This window comes from Neodiprion pinetum, chromosome 4 (genome assembly GCF_021155775.2).
Source record: "Neodiprion pinetum isolate iyNeoPine1 chromosome 4, iyNeoPine1.2, whole genome shotgun sequence".
NCBI classification, from domain to species: Eukaryota; Metazoa; Arthropoda; class Insecta; order Hymenoptera; family Diprionidae; genus Neodiprion; species Neodiprion pinetum.
Genome location: NC_060235.2, coordinates 17,977,551 through 18,000,756, shown reverse-complemented (window position 1 = coordinate 18,000,756; position 23,206 = coordinate 17,977,551). Strand labels below are relative to the sequence as shown.

Below are 23,206 nucleotides of genomic sequence, written 5' to 3'. Positions count from 1 at the left end.
AAAGATCGCCAACTTTATTGATTTTAATCAGCCAAAAACACGTGTCTTTGGTGCAAAAGTACGTAATAACAGTGAATACACAATAAATTCTGCCTAAACGGGAGAAGAAATATCACGGCTATCGGGTATTGCAATTTGTAGACGTTGAATGAAGAATTTGTGGAACATTCGATCGGTCCAAGGGTAGTATTCTTGTATTTCAGTGGTCACGTGACAGTCGCCCGCATGTCCCTTCATATCAAAGATGGCCACGACTAAGGGTCTTGCGGTAATTCTTCGGCCAAAAAGTATCTCTTTAATCGGTTGTAATAAGTTGAATAATCTAGCATCGGTCACCTTACAACAATGCAACACCTGTCGGCGTCTTTTCTCGGGCTCGGTGCTTGGTGTCGAGTTGTGGAGTCATCGGAAATACGAAAAACGTAACGCACCGCATACCGTAGACATTTCTAGATTACATCATGCCCTCTTCATGTTCGCGACATCGTCTCGTTCTAAATTCGCCTGACTGCTTGCCGCAAAGTTGTTTAACCGAGCGAAAGGGTTTCACCTTCGTCTGCCGATCTCACGACCTGTTTCACCCTCTTTTAGACGACCGTCGTTCATAACCTTAAATAATTTCCAGCACTTGTGACTATCTCATTTTTAATCAAACGTTCCTTTTGCAGATATACAAGCGAAATCGGCGCCGCTTCCGCGCCGCGGTTTTCACACCACCTACAAGCTTTTGGCAAGGCGTAATTACTACGAGATACTAGGTGTGCCGAAAAACGCCTCTCAAAAGGATATCAAAAAGGCGTACTATGAGCTTGCCAAAAAGTATCATCCCGATACAAACAAGGGGGATCCCAATGCTGGAAAAAAATTTCAGGAGGTATCCGAAGCCTATGAAGTGCTCAGTGATGAGGGTAAAAGAAAGGAGTTCGATACCTGGGGTGCCACTTCCGAACAGATGGGCATGGGTGGTGGTGGACAGCGCCAAGGAGCTCAGGACTTTGGCCAAAATTGGCAATTCAGATCGACCGTCAATCCCGAAGAATTATTCAGAAAAATATTTGGCGAGGCTGGGTTTCAGACCGGAGGATTCACCGAGTATGAGGACTTTGCTGAGAGTAACTTCGGCTTTGGAGCATCGCAAGAGGTAGAAAATCACTTGTTACAAATTGGTATTTTTTTTGCAAATGAAGTAATTTAATTTGCATTCTACAGTATTCACTCTACTCACGTTCCTCATGTGTAACCTTTCAATATTTAACTGACAAAACTTATACCTATGCTTTGCTTATACGTTTCCTAGGTCATCATGAACTTGACATTTTCCCAAGCCGCTCGTGGTGTTAACAAAGATGTAAACATAAACGTTGTGGACACATGTCCGAAATGTTCCGGAAGTCGTTGCGAGCTAGGTACAAAGGCGGTACGCTGTCAACACTGCAATGGAACTGGTATGGAGACAATAAGTACTGGTCCATTCGTGATGAGATCGACTTGTCGCTTCTGCCAGGGATCTAGAATGTATATCAAGTATCCGTGCGGTGAATGCGAAGGGAAAGGTCAAACGGTAAGTTCAATTTTTCTCTGCAACTTTGAACAATGAGAATAGAGAATGATGCTGACACTCCTCGCTGATGAAACTTTTTCAGGTGCAACGTAAAAAAGTGACAGTCCCCGTTCCAGCTGGCGTTGAAGATGGTCAAACAGTGAGAATGGCGGTGGGCAATAAAGAAGTCTTTATAACATTCCGGGTTGAGAAGTCAAAGTATTTCCGTCGCGAGGGTCCAGACGTCCATACAAGTGCCGAAATATCATTGGCTCAGGCAGTTCTTGGTGGTACAATAAGAGTTGAAGGTGTATATGAGGATCAGACGATACAAATACGCCCCGGTACTTCTTCGCACACAAGAATACGCCTAACCGGGAAAGGTTTAAAGAAAGTTAACAGTATGGGATACGGCGATCACTATATTGAAATAAAAATATCCGTTCCGTCGAATCTGAATCAGAAACAAAAGGCGCTGCTTCAGGCTTACGCAGAGTTGGAAGCTGGTACACCTGGTACCATACACGGAATCACGTTCAAAAAGGATGGTAAGAAAAAACAAGACAGTACCTAATCCGGCTCATGATTTCACGAACTGACTACAATGTTTGTTTTTCAAACCATAATGCATGATTATATATCGATTAGTTCCCAAAAAGACGGAATATATCAAGACTGATCTGGCGTCTAACTTGAGGCCATCGAAAAAAATTACAATGCTTGGAATGATTGTGTCGTAACAAGTCTTGAATTTCTTAACGATCAAAAATTGGCTTCCTCTATAGAATTCGGTGAAATGATTCTCGAGCTTGAACAGACATTGGATTGAGATTGTGTAATGTATACGGAGATTCACAATGACAAAGCAAATTCAGACTACCAGAACGCAATCTCAATGTCTCATTACTATTTGTCAATGTGATTGTAGTTGCCGTATATAAATATATATGTTTTATTGGACTATACACTGTAATTAAGTCTCGCTTGAGTTTTTCCTCGTGTACCTGTCTGCATTGAAAAGAGAAGAGAAATAAAAAATAAATAGTCGTTAAAATCGTCGCTTGATCATTTCATTGGTTTTGGTTTACTAAGTTAAAATGTTGCATTGATATTTTCTTATATACACACCATGTGCTTGATAAAAATGAGTGAATAAAAAAACAAAAATATAATTCATAATTAATTAAGCTGTACCAAAATATTAACTATAACAGTATCGTATCTTGTTTTGGTACTTTATCGATTGTGTTATGAAAAAAAAAAATTTTTTTGGATCAATTGGTAAAATTAGAGAAGAAAAAAAATGATAATCCTCAAAGGTATAAAGTACGCTTGATATTCTTTTAGGAAATTCGCGCGAGAGCATGGCAGGTTCCGAGGCGAAAACTCAAGCGAAAGAACAGTATCAAAATCAAGAAAGTGACGGGATTCTTGGAAAAATTAAGAAGGCTATATTCGGTTAAAGATCATAGGCATAGGTAAGTAAAGTGGAATACTTTTTCTTTCCGGTTATTCTTATCATCGAGAAACGAACGGTTTCGAACTCTTTTGCGGTTTCATTTCTAAAATTAAATGACCAATTATTGTTGAAGGTTCGAAGCAGTGCACCGCCGGTCCCCTAGATTTAATGGAGAGCATCCGCATGGCATTAGGTGATCGACCGGTCAACGATAAAATAGTTTCATCTGCAGCGGATGGACCTGGAGATAAGCCTCAAGTTACGGGGTCGAGTCGAACAGAAGAGGCAGAAACCAAAACTAATTCCAAATACGAGGAGGACAATGTTCCAAATGACAAAGACAAGGAGGACTGCAACAGCGACGTGCAAGCGAGAAGACATAAACTGCCGTGAGCTAACGTAAAATGTTTGTTAGAAAAAGCAGAACTAGAGAGAAAAGAAAACAGAAGAAAAGAAACAACACCGCGGATTGTATTCTCTCTGAAGTTCTGGTAATGTAGTTGTTAGAAAATAAATTTGTTACATTTCTTTGTATATATTCTGATAACGATATCGCTTCTTCTTCTTCTGTAACTGGGAAATATTTTGAGAAGATTTATTTATCGTTGGTGTTGAAAGCATGACGATCAAACAACCGAATCACAGTGACAATAGTGGCAAAGACAAAAAAAAGGAACTTTTGTCAACCACAATTGCTTGATTACAGTTTCGTCGTTATAATATTCTTTTCCCCTCACAATTAGTTTGAAATAATGGTATTTGAAAACATTGCCTTTTATCATACTACGCATTCTTCCGGTTTACGAATGCTTTGAATTTTACACACGTGTATATCAACATGTAATAGATCACGTATACACAGACAAACGCGCATAATAGGGAAAAATAATTAATGAATTCTCGAGATCTTTAAATTAATCATACAGCTTATTCTTGTCAAAGAAACAATTAATAATTCGAAGTATCTCATAACTGCGGTGTAAAGAAAAACCGTATTGTATAGTAATTGAAAAGAATAAAAGAAACGAAATAATGGTAGTTTATTGACGTATCCATCGCTAGTCGAATGATAATGATACATAATAAATTCATGAAGTTACCTCACAAATTGCGAATTGTTTATATTGGGTTGAGTTAATTTTTGTACCCTTCCCAATATTTTCAATTTAGAGGTACAGTAATGTTCATTAATACCATGAACTTTCAGCTAACTTGCTTTCGACCTGAAACAAAATATGAGCTCGATTCTGTACGAATTATGTGACAATGACTGGCAATGCAGCCGATGTGAGAGATTGGGAGTCACTGTTACATAATTCGTATAGAATTGAGTTCTCATTTTGTTTCATACCGAAAACAAGTTAGCTGGATTCCTAAGCCTTTAACAAACATTACTGTACGCAACGAGAAAAAATAAATAAATGAAAAACAACAGCCAGTCAACGGTGATAAATAATTTTATTATTCATTTCTTGCATGTAAAGTACGTAATTAACGTATAATAATTGTACAATAGGTATTTCTTTTTCTCTATGTTTTTTTATCGTCTGTTTCGCATACTATCAACATTCACGGTAGGATATATGTACGGAAATATACACGTACGTATGCATATCAATTATATTTAATAATAGTTATATAAAAAGCACTCAGGTAAGTTTATTATGTTATAATATAAAATATCTATGTATCACACTTGTGTGGGGAAGAGAGGAGTAGCGATCATTGATACAACATCGACTAATCTATTATACATCTAGGTCGACCTACCATACACATGTTATATGGCGTAGAAAAATTTATGTGCGGTAATGAAACTTAAAAGGAAAACAAATAACAAAAAAGTCCTTGCGACATGAAATAGAAATATTTCTTCCGAGGATTGGCTTCTTGTTGCTGTTCTGTTTCTTTCTTCATTAGCATTATCAGTTATCATCAGTATTGCACAGTTATGCATATTATTATAATAACTCTAACTCGCGCTAAATCAATTTAACTGATATGCATCATTTCTTTAATACGATATTATAATAGTAAATTGTTGAACTTCGGTAACTTTTGGACGAAGTAAATTTCTACAGATAGTTTTCAAACTCTTTTAATCAAAGGGAATGATCAACTTTTGGCTGGATCTTCTCGCTTGTACACACTCAGAGAGAAAAAAAAATATATATATATATATATATATGTCTACCGCTTAAATACTACATCCGCACATGCACGTATATATACCGGGACAATCTCTTGAAACTATACATATAACGCGCATGCGCCAAATAATTTAATCTCATTGGTCGGGGAGATCGCGCCGCGGTGATGTTTTCATCTGCTGAGCAAGGCGCCAACGTACACAAAATGAAACAAAAGCTGTAATTCTCTCGCGCGTAAAGCCGTAGATTGAGGTTATGCTGCTGTTTATTTTTACGTAGCGTGAATTGTCTAAGAAGAATAGTATCGTTCAGCAATACCGTGGTTGATTTCGGAAGATATTCAACCGACGCAATAAAGAATTTAACGGAAAAGCAAATATCAAATGATACAGAAATTGGGTGTTATTTATTGAAAGAAGAAATCTGAAATTCAAAGTGAAATGTCATTAACAAGTGGGAGTCTGGACAAACAGAAGTAGGTAAGTAAAAACAATGTTTATTGTGAACAGATTCTTTATTCACATAAAATTAAAAATAAATGAATGGTTGAGACCCAGTAGATATTTCCAGAGTTGATTCGTTACGGTGCAGTGCTCGAGAAGTCAGTAATTAGTGCCGATGAACATGAAATAAATAAAAGAAATGAGTAACAAGGAATAAAGAAATTATTCATCTTAAACACGAAGCTTAGGAGGACAAAGAGTAGCAATTAACAGAAAACGTACCCGACGCAATACTCACAAAAATCCTCACCGACATCATTGATTAGTTGACAAAGTTTTTGCAGCTCCATTGTACAATAATCAATGTTCCGTTAACAAAGAGGGTTCACCAGATATCCAAGAATAAAAAGAGAAAAAGAACAACAGTTAATATTACAGTGTAAATCATGCTATTAATGAAAAATTAGGAAACAAAACAATAACTTACAAGACAATCGTCCGATAACACTGGGAGACCAATCTCCACTCTTCTGATCACCCCTCGTCAGGCCATTGGTTGCCTTTCAAAAAGTGCTGCCTTTTTTTTTGCCTTCAAAAATACCGAAAGATCCTGTTTGATAATAATAGCTTCTAATATTTTCAGGTACGAAATAATTCATTGTCAAAGCGGGACTAAATTTGTCAGGCATGGAAGCATGTAAGTAAATTTCCAATTACGTGATCTTTGACAATGACAATATTTTAACATGGATTCAATGACAATATTTTAACATGGATTCAATGATAAAATTCGTTTTTTTTCAGCAGGCTCGAAGTTTAAACTTTAATTAACACGAGGACAATTATGCCTTACCTGATGGTCAAAACGTTTAGGTGGCAAGGATCCTGGTTTCTCGAGCGGTGCAATCATTAGCACCATCGAACCTGGTTGTTTCGTCAGACATCAGGTGCCAGAGTGAATTTTATCAGGCCATCGCCACCTTCTTAACATCAGTTGAGGCAAAATTGAAGAGCGGGATATACTACAGATCATAATGGCTGAATATTCCATCATTTTACTTTGATCGAGCCAATAGCGATAAGTTTGTTACTTAACCGTTGCTGCCAATTCATTCTACCGAGGAATCATTCTGTGCACCATTGTAATTTAAGCATTATTATTGACCAGCATTGTTTTTCAAACTTTATACCATTTGATTTGATATCTTATTTTGAAGCTTACTTTTACTCTCTTTGGCATTGAATTCAGATGAATAGTTTTTCAAGTCCTCAATTAGATTGTAGGGTTGAATTTTGCTAGGCAAACTGAATCAATCTAAATCTAGAACTGTTAAATAAGTTCAGTTAAAAATGTCTTTAAATTTAATCTTAGTTGATGGTGTCATCTGGCTAGCTAGTTGCACGATAACTTGAAACCAAATTCAATTTTACACTCTTTATAGGGTCCTACGCTAAGACTGAAAGCTTGTGAATTTCCATGTACCGCAATTATTTCTGCATTTCATGTTAGCATTATCTGGAGCAAAAAAAATCCCATTTTGAGATTGAAAATGGAACCTGAAACACAGTTATTCAATAGCTCGAATTGAAAACCAAGAATTTTATAATGGTTTCTGCAACAAAGGGACTCTTTCCAAATATCCTTGTTAGAAGGTGATGTTCGGAGGACTATGAACAAGATATTGTATCGGATTAAATTATTTGGAAAAAAATTTTCGTAAACTTTGTTAAAAATTAGATATTCATTTATTTTGATGGAACAAGGGACACAATCTTTACATTACTTTAAAATTGACATTACTCTAAAACATGATTGTCCTTGAAGCTAATTGTGACATTGAGGCGCATTTTGAGAAACTTGATTTTCAACTTGTGTCACAGGATGTGATTTACATTCCTGAGTTCTACGCTTTCGATTAGATTTTCTTTGTTTCGAACCGCACTAACATGAAATACAAAAATCATTTTAATAAATCTAATATTACTTGAATTTTCAATTTGAGTATTAGGTTCCCTTCATTTATTTAATCGAACATCATTGAAAATTTGCGAAATAAATTCTGATAATCATTCGGAAATTTTAAATAGTAGTAGCAATAATTTGTTAATCAGAAAAAATACATTGACTATCGACTATTCGTAAATTTTGTTGAACTATTTTCAAGAAAAAAAAGATTCACAGTTCCGTTACAGATAGTGAGATATTTAAATTTCTTGAACGCTCGGTTTAATGTCTCATTTTCGAAAATGATAAAATTCAATATTACCGCCTGAAATCACAAAAGAGTGAGAAAGTTGCTTAGTTGCTTGAAAGTGGCGATGATCTTTGTACGTCTGACAAATTGAATGGGCAGATAACAGTGAATATCAGAGATGTAATTATTTTAGCCGTATCACCTGTTGATAGATAAAAATTCCATTGTTATTTCTAATGTACGAAATAATAAAAATGATTAAATAAAGTGTTCGCACCTACCTGCTGCCTTTCTTCCAAGCACCCAACATTTAAACAGATTTCTCATTTTAGTCGAATAAAGCCAATTTTCAAAGAGCATTAGCATCAACTTTCCGAGTCACTACCTCGACTGTTTAAGATTCTAACCTCAAAAATTCGTATGAACTACAACGCCGCCAGAAACAGAGTTTGACAGCTGAAACTCGGAGTGGTCAACCTGCCCGAGCAGCCGATAAAACTCGCGCATGCGCATTATATGTATAGTTTCAAGAGATTGTCCCGGTATAATATAGGTAACGTGAATTCTTTCATTCATCTATTCATTCGTTCTTTATTCTCATACACCCTTTATTTATAAATCTATGCGCCGCCGAGTTGTGCCGAGAAACCTTGTAATTTCCAGAAGTGTAGTTGAATCGGGAGTTTAAGAATCCATGTACATTTCTTTCTCAGAATTCTCATCATCATCCCTATTCCCCCTCTCTTTCTCTTTCCCTAATCCGAATTTATAAAATAATAAACTTTATCTTAGAATCGGAGTATAAATACGTGATCTGCAGGTTTCGCAACAAAACTCAGACTAAACGCGATCAACTTTTTATAGATTCGTTAGTTTTGGAATAGGTAAATACCTTCTCATTATTTTCTTTTCTTTTTCTTATAGTTAATTAGGACTCCTGCTGCTGCTGCTGAGGAAATATGCATATACGCTTACAATTAGTAGCGTGAAGTAAAGTTGATCGAAAATTAGGCACACCGTAAAATTGTGTATTTGTTACGTGTTTGTGAGGAGGCCGTATTTCAAGCCGATATTTGTAAGGCTCTGAGTAGCCGATACTTGGAGTATGGCCACAGCCACAGCTGCAATTGTAACCGCACCCTCGAGGTAAATTGCATAAGCGATTCTGACCGGACCGGAAGTGGTTGCCAAGCCACCAGCGGCGGTAAAATCCAAGGGAAATAACAAGCTCGCCGCCATCGGCCGCAGCCTTCCAACACCGAAGCACAATATGCCGATTAGATAGTATCCGCCTGCAAGAGAGTGTTTTATTATTTGATAATTTTTAAGCTGAACAATGATTGACCATTCGCGTCTTTCAAGCACCATCATTATATTCACCTATGCAAGCGAAAGGAACGATCTTCACCCAACGAGGAATAGTTGTGTATTCCAAATGAACGGCGGCCTCTTTGTCTTCGCTATTTCCTCCCTGTTCTTTTCGCCGCACCGCGAAACTCTGCAGACGTACGGCTAGGAAAATCCCCGTGTTAAGAATGAGCAGAAAATGGGCCGGGATTCCAATCGCCGCGAATAAAACCGCGACTGTTCGTCCTGGCGTTGTTCGGGGTACCGGAGCGCCGAATCCTGCGAAAATTCGATGGAAATAATTAACACGTTAACGAAGGTGAATGTATTCGCTGTTGCTTCGAACCCTTCGAATAACTCTCAATTCATGCTTAGAATAAGATGAAAAAAAAATTGCTCGCATCGCCGGATTTCCGGGCGGAATTATTACGCTCACTTTCAAATTCCACGAAGCTCCCTGCGGTTAGTCACTGTGACAATAAGGTTTCGCATCCCTCCCTCCTCGAGCTTAAAGCACGCGAGGTGAGTCCTCGAAATTTCCCGTTTCTATTTATAATACACTGACTGATTGCGAGATCGAAAGAATCAAGGTGCAGCGGTTCGTTAGTTGGCACGCTAAGGTCTTCTATAATATACAACGGTTCAACGTTGTGATATGTTACACGGAACGCCTTGTATATATACCCGAAATAACCACCTCCGAACTAATTAAAATCTCGATTCGACTCATCGTGTAATGCATGACACGTATAATATAGAATTTCAGGACTTCCCTTGTTTTATAGTGAAACGAATTTTGAAATCATTAAATTTCTTCCAGTAACTAATCGACGTTGTAGACTTGTTTAATTATTCTAAATTAATTGTAAAATATGTTATATCGATTGTTATTTCCTTTAAAAAAAGTCCAACACCTAATCGCATCGTTGCGCGGTGATTGCAGTTCCCTCTGTCAAATCGAGACTTATCGCTCGGCGGAAACGGCAGAAAGGGAAATTCGGAAAATAACGAAACTCACCCAAGGTGGTCAGCAGGGAAACGGCGAAGAGGAAACACCCGGGAAACGTCCAGACCTGGCCGCCACCGCCGCCGCTTTCCCCATATCCGGAGTTCACGGCGGCCAGGATAAGGTTCTCGTGTTTGAGAAAGTAGCGTTGAATGGTGTTAACCCAAATCGGTTCCTCGGCTTTAACTTGACGCAGTTCGGTGGCTAAACTGATCGCCAGGTCCCTTTGCTTTGTCGCCAAGTCAGCAACTTGTTCCCGTTCACGAGGACCCTCGGTGGTGTAAAATGCGGCCGCTCCTGCGATCGCCCAAAGGCTCAAAAGCCATGCTAAACCTGAAAGACGAGTTCACGTTCGTTATTATATAGGCATGCGCCGAATGTTGTTTCCGGGTTGAAAAGTAAATATGGTAATGACCCTATTTCCTTTTTTTGCGTTCGTCGAACATTTTCCAACACACAGGCGGGCAGGTAGACTATTCGACCATTTTTAATTTATTTTCCCTTTTTTTGTACAGAATTTTGGCGTTCTCAAATATGTTAATGTAACGCGATATGTGTGTAGATTGATTTTGAAGTCGTTGAATATCTTCCAGTAAATTGAAACCGATTGGGAACGCTGTATCGTTGAATTTTAATTTGCCGGAATTACGAATTCGCGTACAACGTTGCTTTGAAACAGTTGTTATTCCAATGAATAGTCGTTATTCGTTTAAATTATACATTGTGTGACCCGGAATCTAACACACGACGATTTCTATCCATATCAATTTGAATTGGATAAAGTCAAACATTTGCAACTTCAAAGAATATAAACTGGTTCGAATCTTTGCCACATTGGAATTGCAACGGTACTGTATTATAGATTATTCTAAATCCCATTTTCCCAATTCAGTATCGTTATTACTGGATGGCATATATCGAAATTCATATCAAACAGGGTCAGTACAGTCGAGTTATAAACTTCTTGAACATTATTCCATGATTAGGGAATCTATATAAAAGTTTTTATTGTTCGTTTATATACGGGTATATAATATAGATAAATTGCGTGAGATAAGTTCAAGGGTTATCAACTGTCGAGATACAGCTGTTGCCAATGAAAAAAAAAAATAAGAATAAACAAATCGATTTCATTTGAATAAATTATCCAAGCATAATCAATCAACTCCAAATACTAACGGTCTGTGTATAGTTGTATAAAAAATTTGTACTGTATAAATTCCGCAATAGCTATCGTATTCTTATTTCTCTCGTTTGTGTGACTTAACAAACGCGATATGACTCGATAAGCGGATCTTGTTTCTTACCGAATTGGCAGAGGGTCAGCCGCCCGAGAAGTCTCAAATGCTTGCATATTTTCGATGATTTTTTTGGATTCTCGGACGAATCCCGTACGAGTACAGGCGGGTCTTGAAGGGAAGGAAACATCCGCAGGCGGTACGGAATTGTCGGGCATGTTTGAACCCCCGTCGATCTCAACGCAGCTAGTGGCAATTCCTGATGCTCTTGATGACGGGCTTCCGCATCGCCGTTCTGCACGCTGCGATCTATCTTCGGTGAATTACTTACACCCATTGGAGGTCGGTGCGGGCCTTGAACAGAATAAATCGTATCATGATTACGCCGGTGTTAAAATCATCAGGTGTATAAATTATCGCGGTGTACAGAAATTTAGAATTCTCTAAAAGTCTTACGGCAAAACGCCGCGCGTTTAAGTGCAGGAAACAGAGCATTACACACATTTAAACTGGATGATCCGAACGAAAACAACTAACCGTTCTCTTCTTTTACCTACAATTGACGGAAATAATAAATACGCGGCACACACGCAGACGTTCTCCTACCTCACACGATTACACGTTAAATTATACCAGTGTAAAAGTACACCGAGTCTGTGCGCGTTTGTGCCAGGGTACAATGCCACCGCTGAGTATCGCTTATACCGTAACACAGTAATGGACGCAATTACACCGGTGGCTGGCTACAGGCTCTTATGCTCCGTATAACGTGTCTGACGTTAGGAGAAGGCGCGAATCGCGACACGGTTTGCGGATCGAGACGGTTGTCGCTACTGCGGGAAAATTCGAGTCGATCGCTCTCTATGAAGTCCGCAGCATCCGCAGCTAATACGCACTACTACACGTATAAGAAGTCAGAGTCTATTCCCAGGTCTTATAAAAAAATGAGTCGAAAACGCGCCTCCTGCACACTAGAAACGTTATACAGAGTATGATTCTTACTCACTTTTCGCGGATTAACATTTTTACTATACGTTTCACCGGGAACGTGAAAAACTTCCGGAAACTCGCGGGAACCGTGAAGCGAGTGATCGGAATTGATTCCGCGAAAACATTCACACGCAACATGAACTTCTTTAATAGTGATTCATTCGGAATCATCGCAATTCGCACGAGCCTCGGTAGTCTATTTTAACGTTATTCCCGGTATATAACGTCTACATACGCATTGTAATGTATGTATGTTTAATAACTGTACAGCGTTCAAAAGCGCCGCGGTTCCGACAATCGTGTCTCTATATTATACCTATACGCTTATAACGCATTATCCACGCAAATATTGTACGTATACACATGTACACGTACGTATCGTACGTCAGTGGGAGAATTTCTGCGATGATACATTAATATCGTTATTGATTTTCAGGCCGGTTAATGCCACGCCGGGAGCAGAGCTTTCGTTCTTAATTAATACAAGGAGTTTTCGCAACAGTGGTAGGTAGATAAATTGACTTGCAGCGGAATTCGTTATCATCGCACAGCGAGACACCGGATGTAATTTATTTGAAGGTGTCGATCTTTATTATTATACATACGTTCGATCAAATCGGAAAACTATCTGCACTAATGGATATTATTTGTATTTATATCACCCGCAAGAAGCCATGCGGATGTATGATAAAATACCGGATGTGGGACGATTGAAAATTTTTCACTTACACACGCATTATGTATATAATATCGCGGTGTTGTTCTCTTTGTCTCGACGTTTATAGTATGCGAATTATATATGAATCTATATACATATGTGTGTGTGTGTGTGTGCGTGTGTGTGTGCATAGGTATAATATATCCTAAATACGTCTCCTTTATTCGCAATAATTACACCTCTTTCATGTAACGCTACACCGCTAATAATACATACAATACGGGAATTGATAATGCTAATGAAAGCGGCGTTGGAGAAAAAAGACTTGTCGACAAGCATGTAATAATATAACTGCCAAGTAATTGTACTTGCATATTATAATACGCGTATATGCACGTAGCTTTTGGGTATGTAAATACATTGTAGGTGTTATTAAATTTCACCGGAACGAACGTAACTCCGGAAACTGTAAAACCGGATACACGCATATGCTTACACGTTGATATACGTATAAATTTTCTTAAAAACTGCACAGACAGGACCACGTGCGTCAGACGTGTAACCGCGGAGGTCACCCACAACAAGCCCCGACCTTCACCCAATAATATCACATCGATGTTAATCGGACAATAATCACAGCGAATATTATTATTACTATTATTAATTAATCAGTTTATTTAGCGAAACCGCGAAAAAATTTTAGCAACAATTATTATAATTATTGAAACCACGCGCGCAGAACTTTATAACGAAAGAAATAAAAGAAAATACACTGATATTATACTATACATAAGCATATAACTATACATATATAGACGGTAGGGTCACGGATGGATAAGTTATAATTGTCCGGTATATACATTGTAGGATAATATTTGACCGATGTCGGTGTCTGCGATCTAATTCGGGGCAAAGGTCATTTTTGTACTCATCCATGTCCAATAACTTATGTATGTACGTTACACGAGTATATGTGTATACTGTATAAGTATAAATGACGTATAAAATGCGATCCTTGCACGCGATCATATATTTTTGCGTGACACGTTGATAACACAGCGCGTGCCTATAATATGTACCGAAATCGATTGGTTATACTTACATGGATATATGTATGAGAATCTAGAATTGAACTATGTATGCGAACATTGAATTTCTCGATAATTCATTGGAGGATGTACGTTATGTTTATGCAGCAGTACGACAGGGTGTATTATGAAAGCTCGCTTGCGTACAGTTCACATTTCGCGATCCATCGCTTATGATCTCTTTCTTAGGCACGCGTACCATGTATAACGTACATACATGTAATATGCGCATTGGAATCGATAAAATCAATGTTTTTATCGTCTGTGTTGTTGTTGTTATTGTTGTTGTTGTTGTTGTTGTTATTATTATTATTACTTTTTCCTTGTTTCATATAGACGTACATATATATATATACATTGGTACGTACGCAACTTTTTGAATCGGAGCTGTTTGCTATATTATTATAATTCACGGGTAAAAACGTTAACAATTCTCACCCGAGGTGAATCGCACTGTTTTTTTTTTTTTTTATTTTATTTTTTTAATTTTTTTAGAACTGTGTTTGATGCACGTACCGTATAATAGTTTTTTAAATAATGGAATGTTCACGCGTGTGTGTTATTATACAGTGTAGTATAGTATGTACACCACAGTGTTTGCTTAACGGATTTTCTAGCCTGCAGATATTACGTAGATGTATAATAATAATAATGCGTGTTAATACCGTTCAGCGCAACGTCGTACAATATACAGATGTACAGAATAACATGTCAAGTATATTTTACAAGGCATACCGACGGCACAAACGACGTCATCGTCGGAGTCGTGATTTTCATCGCGACGCTCCGTCATCTTTAGGCGAAATTCTGTGACCCGTTGCCTGGATGGGAAACGTGACGAGCGCTTGTCGCGCGGATGGACCAGATTTTTGACGAAACACCTAGATCCCCGGAAGTAAGCGCCTCCGCGTTTTCCGCCGCCTCTGCGTTCCGCTGCTTCTCCACCTGCAACTTCACCTGCACCACCACGTGGGAGACGCACTCCTCCGCGGACGATTGCATGTCGGCGTCGCGACGCCGGAGTCTCGGGAGACACTGCCGCTAGCACCGATGTCACGTCGAGCTCCTCGGTCACTTTACTTGCGAGATTCGGTGCTGGTCGGGGGAACCTTGGCACCTCCATGCCGTCGTGTTCGCCGCTTAACGATCAGCCCGGGTCCCCCACCCCTGCCTGGGTCAATCTACCTGTAGAATTTTGTTAGATTGTACAATTCGTTGGTATCGTAGTATGAAAGGTCGTTCCGTTCATTTGCCCCCTTTGAATTACGACTTCAAATTTTCTCTCTTTACGGGTGTAATACAATATTGTATGCATGAGTGTTGTATGAAGTACTTTTTCAATTATTATTCAACGTTTCGGTACGAATGGTAAAATTTATACGTCGGTTAGTTCGTTATTCGAAAAATTCATACTAGGATTCTGCTGCAGTGTTATACTGTGGTGTATTGAAATTTTTACCTAATGTGGGAACAGACTTTTCACCTGAGACCGTTTTGTTATCAAGCCTGCGTCACGAAAATCGGACTTAAAATCTAAACATTATATATATATATATAAAATGTTAATAAGCTTAAAATATATATCTAAACATTGCATATATATATATATATTTTCGGGAATTTTTCTGATATATATGTGTATCAACACGGTATGCGCAACTTGTTGTTTACACAGCTGATATTCTGCAGCAGGCCACCCACATTGTGTGTAAACCTATGCGTGTGTCTGGTTAGTTATTGTTATTACTAAACTAAACTGACTTATAATAAGATTTTAATGTTATAATGTGGCGAAGCGAGTGTGTGCAGGTATACCGTCCGTTAATACCGTTGAATATAGATATTTTAAGAAAATTGAGACTTGAAGTACGCAAATACACGGGTGAATTTTTTGCATGATAAATTCTACCTTTTTAAGACTCGATCGCTGGTGACTGTCATTACTAAACTATTCTTGCCATTTACGTGTTTGGCGTGAAATGAAGTTCGACGATTTTTGAATCATGCAAATAATCGTAGAGATGAAATCAAACTTTAAGCGTACGCGTCAGCGGCAGCCATATTGGTTTTGGTTCGCTAGCGTTTGAAACTTGCCCGTTGCAATGAATTCACTAATGATATACGCGACTTAACTGTGATCTTATTCAAATATTTACCCATTTAATCATTTGTTAATTTATTTTTATCGATTGTTTTATCTCATGTTTTAAAAACAGCTTGCCGCCAATTTTAAACTGAATATACCAAACTAAGACGCGAATTGCCAAAGCTAAATGTACAAAGGTCGAACAGATAACGAGTCCAGGCCATAATACGCCAATTATCCTTTTGCCACGATGCAATTCACATCGTAAATGGAAAATTGATCCATGTTTGAGACAAGTATATAATGTATCAAGAGTATACCCCGTGATATTTATATACATACGTATATATAGGTATGCATGTATATGTAAAGTATATACACGTATAATGTATTCACCGGCGCTTCGCCACTTTGGTAATCAAAAATTAGATTTGTGTATATTGCGTGCAAGTATCACATCATGCGACCTCGCAGACTTGTTGCCCAGGTTGGTGTGTCTAACCTACAGGAGGTATATCCATTCTCCCTGTCATATGTAATTACGCCAGACACATACTGTATGTATGTGTACATTATATATATACCTATATCTAGATCATATTACACTTGACCATATTGACGATTCTCCTTTTTACATTTTTCTCACCTCTTTCTCCCCCCTCTCTTTCACGTTTATTTTATACATAGACTTTTATCGCAGAGAAACTGTCGGTGTATATGTATAGTTATATATTACGTAATTTATGTAATGTCATTACAAGCATACGTGTATGTACGTGTTAGTCTGCGATAAAAGAGTCTGTATGTAAACTAAATGTGTGTGTGTGTATATATATGTATATGCTAAATACTTATATATATATTCTAGACTGTATGAAAAAGATCGACTATTTTTTTTCAATATTCAAGTCGAAAATATTGTTCCAAATGACGAAAAAAAGATGTCGTATTTTCAGCCCTTAATATTAATATTTAGAGGTGCCTCGTCGCGATTTTTTACTTCCCATTTAAATGATATGGGAAAATTTTGTCTTTTAATATTTGGAATTTTATAACTGGTCAACGCATTAGCGTACTGATAAGACCAGAATGTATGAACGCGCTACAAAAAAGGTCTCTTATCATTTTATGATAAATCTACTCTTTCGAAAGTTATTTAAGGTCAAAGGTCAATGAAAAACTAATCAGTACGTTAATGCGTTGACGAATTCTAAAATTCGAAAGCTTAAAACAAATGTTTCCCATGTTATTTAAACGTGAAATAGAAAATCGCGATGAAGCATCTCTAAATATGAATATTAAGAGCTGAAACTTCGACAGCATCTTTTTTTCGTAATTTGAAACAATATTTTTGCCTTGAATGTTGAAAAAAATAATCCGTTTTTTTCATACAGTCTAATATACCGTCATACCTACAAACATCTAGCTCTTTACCGCCTACCCTCATTTCTTCACCGCATCCTTTCTTCCCTCTTTTGCCCTATGTGCTATATAATATCTGTGTATATCACGAAGATATCTTCTGGCCTCCGCCGCCACCACCGTGTCAAAAATCCAAGAACCCTACCATATACATATAACCTGACCCACCCCTTCGACACACACACACACACACACACACACAAAAATCAGTTTTTTGAATTAAACATTACTTCCTTTGTTTTACTCTTGAAAAAAAAAGAAAAGAAAACCGAATTTTACCAGAACAGAGCTCCTTTTTATTTTACTTTTTATTACAAGAATTATTTTTTCATGGCAAACAATAACTCATAAATAAAAAAATAAAAAAATATTCAGCATTTCAATACCATTTTCGAATCATGACGAAAAGATGTCTCTTCGCGTCCCTGATTTTACACCTTCATGTCAAGCATATTTCGGGTCGGCACTATTTTACAAACTGGCGGAAAAGTGTCGAAAAATTGGAGGTACGATTTTTTACCGAAATAAACGAAAAAATTCATTGGACATCAGAATCCCAGGGTGTCAGATCGATGACCCGTTGGTTTAACGTAGAATTCCCCGTATATATATTATTTACGTAATATCGAATCGCTTTTACGAACACGTGGATAATTAGGTACGCGTCAATGACTTGAAAAATGATTTTAATTGAGGGCCGGGTTTATTTTTTTTTTTGTCAAATTAGCACCGACAGTTTCACGCACACACGGCATTCACACGAATATACATATAATACAGCAGTTTATCATACCAATTTGTGCTGGGCTGAAAAAAGGTAGTACAGTTAAAAAGGTTTTAAACAAGGCATAAACGATGTCGTACTTTTGACATTCTGGAATAATTTTATACTAATCTGGGGAATTGTGTTATAAGATTGAAATTGTGATAGGCTCGTTTTTAGTATCACAGAATGAATAAAAATAAAAAAGAGAATACACGAGAATGCTGTCGCCGAAAGTCATTCACGGCAGCTTAGATGTTTACTGTCTCACGTATAATACTGTTCGTAAAAGTTGTTCGCGCAAACAACGAGAGTCTCAGACCTCCGGATCGCGGATCCTGCTGAAACTTTCAGGGGTGTTTATTTGCCCTGAAATATTGAGTCGCTGATAGATAGTTTCATCCATTTCGGTTGAAATTGATCATATCAGCATGTAAATTAGTGAAATGCCTTATTGAATGAAGTATTAATTTTCATAGATTTAAGTGTAAAAGAAAACATTATTGTTTCAGAGCCATTGTCAAGTATAAATTGCAAATGTTTGAAAGCGTAATGAACTTTAAATCGAGTAAAGAAAGGCCCAATGGATAGAACACATCAAAAGTTTCATATTTTGGGCCAAAGAAATACCCCCGAAAGTTTCAGCAGAATCTGTGATGCGATGGTCTGATATTCCCCGTGTAAGCCTCTTAATACGCGATTTGCGTATGCCAAGTTACGTGTAACGTGTATTTACATACCTATATATACACACATATGTATTTACCTATGTATGTACCGCATAAGGTTTCAAATCTGCGATAATCCAACTCGATTCGCGAACTCGACTCGTTCACACGTGGTGGTTAAATAAGATAAATATACATACACTGCTTATACAAAGGTATGCATGCAGTAATTTTTTCAGGTCTATACACAAATATCTATTATAAGAGACGCAGCTCGCACGTTATTTTTTTTTATTTTGCGTGTGCCACTGAGCGAAAATACGCTGGCATATGTTCCGAATATTTTGTTTATGAGTGTATGAAAAATCAGCAGAGACTCAGGTAGAGTCTCGAGAAAAGTTCCTGCCCCATATAGGTATATACCGTGTGTCTTTAAACGCAGATATATGTACAGAAATAAGTTTCTACCGTAGGCTATAGTTCGTAGAAAATTCTTTACGACTCGCTGACCTCGAACTCGTGTCTAAACATAAATATATATGCATGATGTACATAAAAAATGAATACATAAGACTCAACCGTCCGTCCGTAAGGATGAGATGTACAGAAATAGATTTGCTCGGTTATTCGTGTAGAGGCGTTAATTACGATAGGCGTGTGTTGCGTTCGAAGCTGGTTGTTGCGGAAATCGATCGACGCTTATATCGTCACTTGAGGGGGGATTTCCTTTTTGTCGATAAACCTATCGCTTTTTCCAATTATCTGGTGAAGAAACCATACACCGGATCAATGCGAAATTTAGCATGTGGCTGTATTTATCTCTTATCTAGGCACAAAAAAATTAAAAATCTTTTTCTCCCAACCCCTCGACGCGCAAAGATCCCCAGTTGATGCTGTGCATGATTTGAGTATTTCCATTAATCCTGCAACAAAAAACCCGACAACATTTTACTTTACACACTTGTAGCTATTCATTCAGGAGGAAATGATTTTCAATTTTTTTGGTGAATCGACAATACTGGTCAACACTGGTTTTGTTGCTCTTGATATTTGAGTCGTCTTAGAAAGATTCGATGTCAACGACCTTAGGAGTAAGCGTAGTTTTTCGAAATTGGCTCTAGTTATTTATTTTATCGATATTTTCATACATGACTCAAAAAAGCAATTGTTAGGTGAAAAATTCGATTTCTTTTTTTTAATATCTAAAGTTTATTAAAAAAATACTATCAATAACTTTAGTTATGCTTACTTTATTCGGACACACGTATAAAAAATATAAGAAATATAATACTTTGTTGTTTCCGCTATGAAAAAGAGGGCACGACAAGTTTCTTCGAAGGGGGGGGGGGGTATTGAGGTGTTCCGAAAAAAAATTTAAAAATTTCTCTCAAATACGCAACATAATTTCGATAGAGCATCTTAAATAGAATATCTCAGCCAAATACGAGCTCTTAATATTGATTTTTTTCCATTTTCCATTTAAATAACAGGTAAAAAAATTTAGGAAAATTTGTGAATTCTTTTTTCTCATAAACGTCTGGCGTATAAACCATCTAAACGTACATCTAATAAACTGTCTGTATTAACAGATTCTTATAGGAAATTTCACGCTCTATAAAAATCTACGGGTATAGAATTTTCCTAACTTTAACCGTTCAAGAGAAATTCGCCTATAAACATTGAGTCATCTCGAATACAATACTACAATAACATAAAAACCAGAGCCAATCTACTATAATCATAATTATATTCGTAAGTTTTACATTCTCAAACACCAGAATTCACAGAAAAAATCAGAGCAAGAAAAAAAAAGGATTTATTTCGTAGAGCTGTATAAGAGATAAATAAATCCACGTGCCAAATTTCGCATTGATCCGTTGTATAGTTTCTTCACCAGAAAAGTAGAAATACGTGATAAATTTAGTGAAAAAAAAGGAAATCCCCCCCCTCAATGCGGCTTGAACTTCTGATTTTACTGTATAATTTTTGCGTAACTACGCTTTTTTAATTTATTTTTTTATGAAACCGCGATAATTGATAACCCACAATGTTCGAAGTTCGTTATTGCGGAAATCGGTCGATGCTTATATCGTTACTAAAGGCCCCGCTGACCCAGCGTGTCGTGTATGTATATATATATTAGGGTGTTTCAAAAAAAGACGGATTTTTTTTTTTCTTATGGTGTCCAAAAATTGATAGTATACTTAAAAACAAAAATTTTGGCGCCAATATGAGCTCTCAATATCAATAGTAAGGTGTGCCTCTATGCATTTCTTTATTTTCCATTTAAATAACACGGGAAATTTTTTTTCATTTTTGAATTTTTATTACTTTGGAACGGTTCATCGTAACAACAATCTGAAAAAAGAGACTTGTAGAAAATTTCACGCTCTATAAAAAACGTCTGAAGATCAAAGTTCCTCAGACCAACCGTTTGAATGATATCAGCGATCGAAAATAACACTAATCAAAAATTTCAAATATTTTCCAATAAAACTACAAAAAAATATCATATGCCATATTTATATTATTTTTTATGTGAAATTACTTTAATTCTGTTAACCTGAGACTGTAAACTTTTTTTTTCTAATTAATTCAATACTTAACTCACAAAATATATTTCGTGATGTCAAAAGCGGGGAAATTTCCTTGTCGAATCGTGCGAGAACAGCGCACGAATCTGACTAGAACATTTTTTTAATCGTAACTTGAATAAAAGTGTACCTCTGTATCTCAGTCATTGGTAATGTAGATCGCTGATAATATTTATTAATAATAATGATGAAATAAATAAAATCAAATCAAACATGGCCAATTGGCAATTGGCCTTCTACGATTTCAGAAATTGTTTCATTTCCGTCAGGGAGATAAAGACGTATAAAAGCACACACGTAATTCGGAAAAACCTATTCCATCAGTTGTCTGTCCGTAAATATGACACGATTCGACAAAAAAAAATTTCAGATGAGAGCAGCCCGTTCATGATCCACAAGAAGTCTGTCTCGATTTGTAAGTGATTTCATTGGCCGGATTTAACGGAACTGGCCAATGAAATCAGCGGCCTTAGTTCAACGTTGAACGTCCAGAAGCGCTGTAAGTGCTTATGACGTCACTGAATGGATATTTACAAGCCAGGTCAGCGGTTGCTTAATGCGGTTTGGACTTGCGGTTGCACTGTACAATTATTACCTAACTGCGTTTTCTTGACTTATTTTTATGTAACGCTGTGATAATCGATAACCCACAACGATAAAGCTCTGATTCAAAATATTATTTTTCAAACTCTGTACATACTCCTTGGTATACCTGAACATATTCCTCCGCATTTATTGTAACATCTTGACTAACCGGTGACTGTAGTTTTTTCAACTTCTACTTCAAATATTATAATCACCCAGAAAATGAAAAATTGGGTTTTATGTATGTGATCAATGTTTTTGTCCGACCATATCTCGAGAACGATTACCGAATTTCAACGATTTTGGTCTGAATCGACGCGACTTTTCCAAACTTAGAACTGATTGGATTTTGGCTTTGATCGGTTCAGAACTTTTCGAATTATTTAAATAGCTAAATTCTAAAAATGAAATAAAAATGATGACATCATGAGAATAAATTAATGGGTTTCAATGAAAATTGGTACCGCAAGGTTTTTTGGGCCGCTAATCGCGAATTTAAAGTCAGATTTGCAAAATTTAAATTTGGCTTATTCGATATGCTTATTAAAAAAACTAAGAACATTTGGATGTTTATGAAAATTGGTACTCGAAGGCTTGCTAGGTGGCTGATCACGAATCAAAGGACAGATTTGCGAAATCCAAAATGGCAAATCCAATATGGTTGGTAAAAATATGAATATATTTGGATTTTGGTCGAAATCAGTAGGCGGAGGTTTTTTGGCTCACCGACAACCAATCCAAGGTCAAACTTACAAAATTTGTAATGGTGGACTCATTATAGTGGTTAAGAATTTAAAAAATGGTCATATTTTCGTGTAATGTGGTACCCGAGGGCATTTAAATCGATAATCACAAATCTGAACTTGTAGTTAGAAATTCTAATTGGATACTATCATTAATTTTTTTCCTTTGGAACATGAAACCTGCAGTATGAGAACGTGAAGTTCGAGGGCTGGCTCAGGGTCAGCCTAAAG

The 23,206-nt window shown here is 37.1% G+C and overlaps 2 protein-coding genes across 3 annotated transcripts; one reads left to right on the top strand and one right to left on the bottom strand.

Moving 5' to 3' along the window:
* The first annotated feature begins 11 nt into the window (after positions 1 to 11).
* On the top strand, positions 12 to 4,784 carry LOC124218148 (protein tumorous imaginal discs, mitochondrial). Of its 2 annotated transcripts, XM_046624595.2 has the most exons (6): positions 12 to 422; positions 669 to 1,141; positions 1,298 to 1,561; positions 1,644 to 2,088; positions 2,888 to 3,018; positions 3,133 to 3,272. In XM_046624595.2, the coding sequence occupies exons 1-5, from the start codon at positions 245 to 247 to the stop codon at positions 3,001 to 3,003; spliced, it is 1,476 nt and encodes a 491-aa protein (XP_046480551.1). In that variant the 5' UTR covers positions 12 to 244; the 3' UTR covers positions 3,004 to 3,018; positions 3,133 to 3,272. The 2 variants fall into 2 exon arrangements, with proteins under 2 accessions (XP_046480551.1, XP_046480550.1); XM_046624594.2 differs by lacking the exon at positions 2,888 to 3,018 and having other exon boundaries at positions 14 to 422; positions 3,133 to 4,784.
* Positions 4,785 to 8,686: 3,902 nt separating this feature from the next.
* LOC124218149 (uncharacterized) lies at positions 8,687 to 15,287 on the bottom strand. Its single transcript, XM_046624596.2, has 5 exons — positions 14,850 to 15,287; positions 11,448 to 11,732; positions 10,153 to 10,473; positions 9,168 to 9,413; positions 8,687 to 9,079 (listed from the first exon to the last, which is right to left on the bottom strand). The coding sequence occupies exons 1-5, from the start codon at positions 15,235 to 15,237 to the stop codon at positions 8,823 to 8,825; spliced, it is 1,497 nt and encodes a 498-aa protein (XP_046480552.1). The 5' UTR covers positions 15,238 to 15,287; the 3' UTR covers positions 8,687 to 8,822.
* Between the last annotated feature and the right edge of the window lie 7,919 nt (positions 15,288 to 23,206).

What these genes read in the sequence shown, in the direction of transcription:
- LOC124218148 (XM_046624594.2), top strand. Translation starts at nt 245, where the DNA reads ATGGCCACGACTAAGGGTCTTGCGGTAATTCTTCGGCCAAAAAGTATC. An exon ending in TCATCGGAAATACGAAAAAC is followed by an intron (nt 423 to 668) that starts GTAACGCACCGC and finishes TTCCTTTTGCAG; the next exon opens with ATATACAAGCGAAATCGGCG. An exon ending in GCTTTGGAGCATCGCAAGAG is followed by an intron (nt 1,142 to 1,297) that starts GTAGAAAATCAC and finishes TACGTTTCCTAG; the next exon opens with GTCATCATGAACTTGACATT.
- LOC124218149 (XM_046624596.2), bottom strand. Translation starts at nt 15,237, where the DNA reads ATGGAGGTGCCAAGGTTCCCCCGACCAGCACCGAATCTCGCAAGTAAA. An exon ending in GCTGACCCTCTGCCAATTCG is followed by an intron (nt 10,474 to 11,447) that starts GTAAGAAACAAG and finishes CTCGTCTTTCAG; the next exon opens with GTTTAGCATGGCTTTTGAGC. An exon ending in TTCCCTGCTGACCACCTTGG is followed by an intron (nt 9,414 to 10,152) that starts GTGAGTTTCGTT and finishes GAATTTTCGCAG; the next exon opens with GATTCGGCGCTCCGGTACCC.